Raw genomic sequence first — 10000 nt, forward strand, 5'->3', positions numbered from 1 at the left:
GGTCCTCTTTTTGTAGCCTGTACTTTAATTAGAAAGAGAGAGAGAGAGAAGAGGAGAGAGAGAGGAGAGGAGAGAGAGAGGAGAGGAGAGAGAAGGGGAAATGTAAACTGAGAAATTATCCACCTCAAAATGAACCGAAAGTCAACTGTTGTTTGGTGTCAGAGCAAGAAGAATGCCCAAGTAATATAAATCAGCAAATTTTGGACTTTGCTAAATTCTAATCGAACATTACGTTTTCTTCGTAATATTGATTTTTTTTTTTTTTTTTTTTTTTTTTTTTTTACTTTTCAAAATTGTTTATGCACATGTTAACACATTCGTTTCCGTAGGGGATGAAATCTTCATCTGACCGTAGCTCAGACCTCAAGGGGTTTTCACGGTTGGAATCAGCGTTAAAACATTAGAAGGAAAAATAATAACAAGCGGAAATAGCTAAACAGACATCAGACTCATTTCCTGGTGGAGGCTCACCGGAACATCTCTGATTGGTTCTCCTCAGATAATACTCGCAGTAAATATCTCCTTGACCCAGTTTGTTTTTGTCTTAAATGGTGCTCACTGCTGTGTATTTACATGTAAACAATTTATTGATTGTGGTCAGAAACGATAATAAAACTCAATATAATTTTTTTTCCTGGATTGTTTTGCTTTGAATTGCACTTGATTTGTGTTGTCTTCATTTTTCGTGAGATGAAAATATTCCATCCTCATTGTATGCATGCACACACACGCGCGTTCGCGCAAGCGTACGCAAGCACGCACATACGTATGCACGCACACACACACACGCGCACGCACGCACATACGCATGCATACATACACACACGCGCGCGCGCGCGAGCGCGCACACACACACACACACACACACACACACACACACACACACACACACACATTTAAGCAGGGATATATGCACTGTTACAACATGCCGGGGACTTGGCACAGGCGATGGAAAGGAAAAACCAAAACAGGGCGCTCACACCGCTTTCGTGTCAAAACCTTGGCACACAGGAATGAAAGAGAAAAAGCAACAACTTTATTTAATAAAAATAATAATGATATGTACTTTTTGGTGCAAGCCCCCATAAATGGGCTCTGAGCGACTCAAACAAGTGCACATGAAAACATAAGTGGAAAGCAAAATCTGTATCCATCAATACAATACTGCAAATTGCAGATATATGAATCATCGCAGGAAAAGGGAACAACACACACACACACACACACACACACACACACACACACACACACACACACACACACACACACACACACATGCAAGTTTCAAGTTTTAATTATCCTTTCACTCCTACTGGAGTAGGATAATTTTAACAAAATAATGCTTTCATGCCCGGAAGAAAGATATCCAATTACACAACAATGTCACATAAAAGTTGAGAAAACACAAATGTTTTTAACCCCAAATGTATAGCTAGACAACAAATTGGAAATTCAATCATCTTACTATGGTTAAAAGTACTTTTTTTGCCTCCTTTGAGCATATTACAAAAATCAAAAACCGATTTTGGAGACAATTATTTTTTACGAACACATCTTTTTCGCAAGTGATCATAATTGGGACATTCATTATAAAATGGAACTCATCCCCAATCACAGACATGTTACAAACCTTACATAGCCGTAATTCTCGTGGTATGCCTTTGTGGCTCCCTGTTTCTATTTCCAGCTTATGGTTACTACTTCAAAAGTTGAAGAAGCTGATAACGTAATTATCAGGCATTTGACATATATCTTTCTCTACCAAATTCTTAAAATTTCGATAAACCAAATCACTCACCTTTAGAACATTTCTCCATAGATTTTGAAAACTATCTATCAAAGCAATGTTGACATTCTTGCAGAAAGATTCCTTCTCTAAGTAGGATTGAACATCCCATACACAGTCACACCCTGTTTCTATTAAAAATTTGTTTGATATTAGTCATCCATTTGAAGAATAAATACCATTTCGATATAAACCAAGTAATGTAAAACATATTGTCCCATAACATTTTTCTGTATTTGATATCACTAAGCAAGTCCGAAATCGAACCAATCTCATTTTCACTACTACACTAATTGGATAAATACCAGTTTCTTCATAAATAGTTTAGATCATAGTATTCTTGTTCAGTTTGAACAAGCGTTTCAAAAATTCCAATTCTAATTTTTCAAGTATACTTACATGAAACAAAATAGGAACAATCATGGACTGGTACATGTCCAGAACGACATGTAACGGTAAATCTTGATTTCTGGCTGACTGAAGTCAAGAAAACATAGGTTTTTCAGCCTGTTCATAAATCATTTTGTTTAGCTTTGTAGAAAGTGCCGTTTCTACTAAATTCGATAGCAAAATATTTAAAAGAATAGACAACATCCAAATATGCATCACCAAACTTAAAAAGAGGCTTTAGCTTTTTTTCTTTTAAAAAAAAAAAAAAAAATTGTCACTTTAGTTTTCTTTACATTAACAACTAGTTTCCAATGTAAACAATATGTGAAAGACATCGAGGGATTGTTGTAGTCCTTCTTTCGTCTCCGAAAGTAAAATTGTGTCATCAGCATACAAGAGAACAAATAATCGTATGTAATTATCTAAGTCTGAAATGTCAAAATTTAATAAATGATCAAGAGATGGACTCTTATGCTCAGTCAAAGACGACTCTAAATCGTTAGGATGCAAAAAAAAAAAGAAAAAGAAAAAAAAAGCAAAGGCGATTAATTTTCTCCTTGTCATACACCCTTACAAATGGTAAGAAATCCGATTTTTCGCCATGAAAAACACACATGACAATGATATTATATAAGTGTTCATTATGGCATGCAAAATTTTACCATTTATGCCTTCATGAACACGTTTTTGCCACAACTCACTTCTCCAAACAGAATCAAAGGCTTTTTAAAAATCAACAAAATCACAATAAAATGTCTTCTTTTTCATGGAGAAGATATCAATTGATGATTTCACAATAAACATTTGATCTAATGTAGAATGGAATTGTCTAAATTCTGCTTGGGCCCCTGAAAGTGTATTGTTTGCATTGATGTAACCAGTCGTCTAGCATTTAACACTGAAGTGAATTACTTTCCAACACAGCTGAGCAAAGTTATTCCCCTTCATCATCACAGTCAAATGTATCACCTTTGCCTTTTTTCAATGGCACTATCAAGTCCGATACCCATTTTTTCTGGTACAAAACCTTCGTTCATTACTCTGTCGAATAATTTACAATATGTTTGTGTAAGCAAAGGGACGCTGTTAATGATATATTCATTTCGAATCATGTCTTCACCGGCACTTTTGCCTTTCTTCAGGCTGAAGTAACTTCATCTTCAGTATTACGCGCATTAAAAACATCATCATTATCCTCTTTTTTCCCCTTTTTTTTCTCCCCTACCCATCCCTCCCCACTCCCACCCCCAAACTTTAACTTTTTTGATACAATCTCCCAGTCAATTTGTGTATTTAGCATATTTTCCCATTAAAGACTTTCATGTCAAATATTTCTATCTTTTGCAATAGTAATTCATAATATGGTTTTATTCCTTTGCTGATTCCACATAATATTTGTAATGCCTTACTACCTTTGTTCTTGCTATTTTCAAACTGTTTATTCCTTTTTCTTGCATATTCTTTAATTGCTTGTGTACAGCTTATGAAGTTCAAAACGTTCACTTGTATTCCATACTTCCTTGAAAATTCTTCATGATTTAAGAATTGCCTTTTTTCATTTAGAATATCTTAAGAAAACAACAACAAACAAACAAACAAATATATATATATCTATCTATCTATCTATATATATATATATATATATATATATATATATATATATATATATATATATATATATATATATATATATATATATGTATATGTATATATATATAGAGAGAGAGAGATAGATATATATATATATATATATAGATATATAGATATATAGATAGATAGATATATATATATATATATATAGATAGATAGATAGATAGATAGATATGTATGTATATAATTATGTGTGTGTGTGTGTGTGTGTGTCTGTGTGTGTGTCTGTGTGTGTGTCTGTGTGTGTGTGTCTTCATCCGTCCATGCTTTAAAGAGAAAAATAGTTAATGTCGATTTTGAACTTGTTATTGTGAAAAAAAATAGGTTCTGCTACAATTTCTTTATTCTTATTCAATTCTACTCGGGTACAAAATCTATCATAAGCATCATATACATCTCTCCAAAACTTATTACCTTTCTTTAGAAACAATTTAGAGCCATAGATTTTTTTAAATACATTCATTTAAGGATGAATAGTCTGTAGTATTTTATTAAATTTAAAACATGCAGTGAGCATTTTTCGTACCCAGGATAGTTTCAGTGCCTTTACAAAAGACTATATATTAGGTACTCCAATTCCCCCGCTTTCTACATCATGCATTGCATACACTCGTTTTATGTTATTTTATTTTATTTTTTTAATGAAAACAAAATGTCCCATACAAATTGAAAACACATGTCTTGTAGCTGTTTTACATCACTGGCAGGTGGGTTTGGTACAAATATCCACAGATAAACCAGTTTGGACAGAATAAGGGATTTGAGCACAGCTACCCTGCCCACAGGTGTTGATATTTTTTCGACCAAATATTAGATAATATTTTTATTTCCACACACACACACACACACACACACACACACACACACACACACACACACACACCACCACCACCACCACCACCACCACCACCATCACCACCACCACCAGGAATAGAATGTTGGAGGGGGCAAACAAGGGGAGTGAAGAGGATGAGAAGAGAGCAAAGAACTATGCTTTGTCACATTCATAGGGAATTTTGAACAGATGGGTTTTCAGTCTGCTTTTGAAAGAGGACAGATTAGGTGAGCGCCGGAGAAAGTAAGATTAAATTCATATAACACACACTCGTAAACGGGACAAACGATAGCTAATTAATATTAGCCTGGACTGATACCTGTAAAACACTGAACAGACAGTGGTAAAACTGGGGGCAGACACTGGTAAAACTCATGATTGACGTTGGTAGCAATCTAGACAGACACTGGTAAAACATTTGCAGACACCGGTGAAACTTTGGGCAGAGACTGATATAAGTTCTGGGCTGACACTAGTGAAACTTTGGGTAGACATCGGCAAAACTCTGGGGATAAACTTGCAAAAAGACTGGGTCTGTTAACCCACGATTTCTTGTAATCGATTTCTCTCACTTTGAGAGAAATCGTGGTCGTTCCCATTGTTTTCATTAAAAAAAAAAAAAATCCTCTGTCATTGGAGTTGGATTCTTGTCTTTTCCCAATGCAAACATAAGAGAGAGAAAGAGAAAGAGAGAGAGAGAGAGAGAGAGAGAGAGAGAGAGAGAGAGAGAGAGAGAGAGAGAGAGAGAGAGAGAGAGAGAGAGAGAGAGAGGAGAAATAGGAGAAACGACAACGACGATTATGATCATGACAGTGGCGCCAGAGAGAAAGAAATATCGAAAAAAGAAAGAAGAAAACAGGTGTGACAATATTGTGAACACGTACATGACAGTCCTTTTCTACTACACCTGTTAATATCTGCTGCTGCTGCTGAAAGCTGGCACATCTCGCTTACAGTGACAATCCTCATTGTTGCTACATCTCCCTTACAGTGACAATCATCCATGTTGCTACATCTCCCTTACAGTGACAATCATCCTTGTTGCTACATCTCCCTTACAATGACAATCATCCATGTTGCTACATGTGCCTTACAGTGACAATCATCCTTATTGCTACATGTCCCTGACAGTGACAATCATCCTTGTTGCTACATGTGTCTTACAGTGACATTCATTCATGTTTTTGTCTTGTTGGGTTCTTGGCTTTTGGACATGGACTACACGTGACCCTGACGAAGATAATTGCTTGCTCACTAAACTGAACAAAGGTGACAGTCAGCATTAATAATGGTCCGACCAGGCTTACACTCCTAACGTCAAATCGACAAGGGCTGGCGTCTTCGGTGGGCCAGCCCCCTTTTCCTATGTCCTTCCGTCAACACTGGCCAGGGGTGTGGCATCTAGGACAGCAGCAAGGGTGTATGAGTAAGAGGGCGCAGCTCAGGCGATCACACAGTCCCTGGCTCCTGTTGCTGCTTGTCCTCGTCTCGTCTGCTGTAGCGCCACGTGCTGACTTCTACTGCACTGCAAGGTGAGAGAGGGGCAGGAGCGGGGAGGGTTTGGCATCTTGTCTTTGCTGCATGCATATGATTGTATTGTTATTCTTGTTTTGGGTGGTAATGGTGGCAATGCAGTACAACACAACACGGCAATGTCATAACAGTTTTTGTTGTGTCCTGCAGATGAAGACCCTGATTCTCCTGTTCCTGACGGTAGCCGTCGTGCTGGTGGCACAGACCGACGCTGGATGGGTTAGGGCGTGGCGCTTCAGGGTAAGTGTTTAACTACTATTACTGCTGCTGCTATCTCTCTCACACACACACACACACACACACACACACACACACACACACACACACACACACACACACACACACACATACACATACATACCTTCCATTTTAATAACTTTTAAAAAAAATGAAATAACACCCTCTTTTTTTAACTGTCCTTTCGCAACAGAGGTGGATACCTGTCTACAGACACACGGTGGGCAAACGGAGCGCCGATGACGTGGACGCTCCATTGAGCCAGGACGACGACGACGCGATGCAGGCCAACGAAGCCATGGACCTGCTCAACAAACTGAGTCTGAGGTGTCCTGGATTCGGTACCGACACCAAAGTGGGGCTGAACAAGGCGCTCGTGACTGACGCCTTCGACGCCGTGGACAGTCAGTGGCTTTTGTTGTTTTTCTGTTATCGTTTGACTGAGGTGGTCGGTGAGTGCTTGGTGGTGGTGGTTGGTGATGGTGGTTTGTGGTGGAGGATTGGAGGTGGTAGGGGTGGTGCAGGTGGTAGGGTGTGTGGTGAAGAGTGGTTGGGGTGTATAACAGCATAAGGTATCCCCTCCTGTTCTAGAGGTTGGGTGATGGTGGGGGCGGGTGGCTGTGCTTCGTACCACTTGACGTTGTTAACGTTGTTGATGATTCGCCACTGACTACCAACTTTGACAATTTTTGGTGAAAATATAGTTTATAGCTGCTTCCTGTGCTGTTGTTTCTACTATTGATTTGGCATCATTGCTGTTGCTGTAGCTGCCTCTGTTGCTGCTGGTGGTAATTGTGATGGTGGTGAAGATGATGATGATGAAGATGATGGTGATGGTGATGGTGATGATAGTGATGATCATTGTGGTGTATTTAGGCTGGCCTGGAATGAGCCCTGGGAATAAACTTCATCCAGTCAGGTCTATTCTTCCCTCAGTAAGATTTGTACCCCTTCCTTTCCATCTTAATGGATACGGCAAACTTGGTCCTCAGGCTATCAAAGTAGAACTAGTCCACCATTACTTCCGTTAAAGGACAATAGAGAGGAGGTGTGAGGGTGGGGTGAGGTGGGGGTCAGTAAAGGCTAGCCCAGAACAACTCCACCCCCTTCTTTTTATTCAACGGCTATATTCAACCCATAGAAAAGGGGTAAATTGTAACGAGGAGGATCGATCATGACAAGCCACAAATTACACCGGGCGTCATTTGAGGATAGCCAAGAATGATGCTGAGTTAATACCCAGTAGGGGGGAGTTTGAAGCTGTTGTAATGGGATAGATCCATTCTAAGCTATTTTTCTGTTTTTGTACAGAGAATAAAAACAACCAGTTGTGTGAGAAGGAACTGGACGAGCTTCAAGATGTTCTGGGTGAGTGGTTCTTTGTGTGGTGATATTGTTCTGGGTGAGTGGTTATTGTGTGATGATGATGTTATGGGTGAGTGGTTCTTTATGTCATGATGATGTTCTGGGTCAGTGCTTATTGCGTGGTGATGTTGTTTCGGGTGAGTGGTTATTGTGTGGTGATGATGTTTTGGGTGAGTGGTTATTGTGTGGTGATGATGTTTTGGGTGAGTGGTTATTATGTGGTGATGATGTCCTTGGTCAGTGGTCCTTTGTGTGATGATGTTCTGGGTGAGTGGTCCTTTGTGTGATGATAATGTTGTGGGTGAGTGGTCCTTTTTGTGATGATGTTGTTGTGGGTGAGTGGTCCTTTGTGTGAGGAGGATGTTGTGGGTGAGTGATTATTGTGTGATAATGATGTGGTAAGTGAGTGGTCCTGTGAGAGAGGTTTTGTGTCAGTGTAATGGTCTTCTCTGTCAGGTTTTGTGTTTGATATTGTAAGGCGTGAGTGGTCCGATATTTGACGTCAATGCTTCGGCAACTCATCACACACACACACACACACACACACACACACACACACACACACACACACACACACACACACACACACACACACACACACACACACACACACACACATTAAGAGTGATTGAGTGCAGTCAGAATGAAAGTAAGAAAGAAAACAAAACACGGACAAACAAAACAGTGGGCAATAACAATTCCAATTACATTGTCGTACTGCCTGTATCCTTTGTTTAACAGATGCGTTTGAAGATTGCGAGCAGACGAATGCCCACAAGACAGGCTAGTTCTGCTTCCACGGTCCACAGTCCTGGACACGAGAGCTGACGGAAGACCACAAGACACTGAGAAATAATATTAAACATCGTATTGGTCCTATTTTTGTAGCCTGTACTTTAATTAGAGAGAGAGAGAGAGAGAGAGAGAGAGAGAGAGAGAGGAGAGGAGAGAGAGAGGAGAGGAGAGAGAAGGGGAAATGTAAACTGAGAAATTATCCACCTCAAAATGAACCGAAAGTCAACTGTTTGGTGTCAGAGCAAGAAGAATGCTCAAGTAATATAAATCAGCAAATTTTGGACTTTGCTAAATTCTAATTGAACATTACGTTTTCTTCGTAATATTGGATTTTTTTTTTTACTTTTCAAAATTGTTTATGCACATGTTAACACATTCGTTTCCGTAGGGGATGAAATCTTCATCTGACTGTAGCTCAGACCTCAAGGGGTTTTCACGGCTGGAATCAGCGTTTAAAACATTAGAAGGAAAAAAAGTAACAAGCGGAAATAGCTAAACAGACATCAGACTCATTTCCTGGTGGAGGCTCACCGGAACATCTCTGTGATTGGTTCTCCTCAGATAATACTCGCAGTAAATATCTCCTTGACCCAGTTTGTTTTTGTCTTAAATGGTGCTCACTGCTGTGTATTTACATGTAAACAATTTATTGATTGTGGTCAGAAACGATAATAAAACTCAATATAATATTTTTTCTGGATTGTTTTGCTTTGAATTGCACTTGATTTGTGTTGTCTTCATTTTTCGTGAGATGAAAATATTCCATGCATTGTATGCATGCACACACACGCGCGTTCGTGCAAGCGTACGCAAGCTCGCACATACGTATGCACGCACACACACGCGCACGCACGCACATACGCATGCATACACACACACACGCGCGCGCGCGCGCATACACACACACACACACACAGACACACACACACACACATTTAAGCAGGGATATATGCACTGTTACAACATGCCGGGGACTTGGGACAGGCGATGGTAAGGAAAAACCAAGACAGGGCGCTCACACCGCTCTCGTGTCAAAACCTTGGCACACAGGAATGAAAGAGAAAAAGCAACAACTTTATTTAATAAAAATAATAATGATATGTACTTTTTGGTGCAAGCCCCCATAAATGGGCTCTGAGCGGCTCAAACAAGTGCACATGAAAACATAAGTGGAAAGCAAAATCTGTATCCATCAATACACTACTGCAAATTGCAGATATATGAATCATCGCAGGAAAATGGAACAACAACACACACACACACACACACACACACACACACACACACACACACACACACACACACACACACACACACACACACACACCACATGCAAGTTTCAAGTTTTAATTATCCTTTCACTCCTACTGGAGTAGGATAATTTTAACAAAATAATGCTTTCATGCCCG

The 10000-nt window shown here is 39.5% G+C and overlaps 2 protein-coding genes and 1 long non-coding RNA gene across 3 annotated transcripts in view; 2 read left to right on the forward strand and 1 right to left on the reverse strand.

The window, feature by feature from the left end:
- The window catches only part of LOC143300978 (uncharacterized), a 6230-nt gene extending 5600 nt beyond the window's left edge, over window positions 1-630 (forward strand). The window contains exon 5 of the mRNA XM_076614943.1: window positions 1-630. This exon is cut by the window's left edge and continues 128 nt beyond it. The gene's annotated coding sequence lies outside the window, so the exon portion shown is untranslated.
- The window catches only part of LOC143300979 (uncharacterized), a 9329-nt gene extending 23 nt beyond the window's left edge, over window positions 1-9306 (reverse strand). Inside the window, exons 1-2 of the long non-coding RNA XR_013057721.1 lie at window positions 8796-9306; window positions 1-107 (exon numbers count right to left, since the gene is read on the reverse strand). The exon at window positions 1-107 is cut by the window's left edge and continues 23 nt beyond it. This is a non-coding gene — a long non-coding RNA (uncharacterized LOC143300979). The remainder of the gene's footprint in view (window positions 108-8795) is intronic.
- LOC143300977 (uncharacterized) lies at window positions 6045-9283 on the forward strand. Its single transcript, XM_076614942.1, has 5 exons — window positions 6045-6193; window positions 6345-6434; window positions 6625-6835; window positions 7743-7799; window positions 8538-9283. Exons 2-5 carry the CDS (start codon window positions 6345-6347, stop codon window positions 8582-8584), a joined length of 405 nt encoding a protein of 134 aa, XP_076471057.1. The 5' UTR covers window positions 6045-6193; the 3' UTR covers window positions 8585-9283.
- Window positions 9307-10000: the final 694 nt, after the last annotated feature.

The sequence above is a fragment of the Babylonia areolata genome, chromosome 27 (genome assembly GCF_041734735.1).
Source record: "Babylonia areolata isolate BAREFJ2019XMU chromosome 27, ASM4173473v1, whole genome shotgun sequence".
Lineage (NCBI taxonomy): Eukaryota > Metazoa > Mollusca > Gastropoda > Neogastropoda > Buccinidae > Babylonia > Babylonia areolata.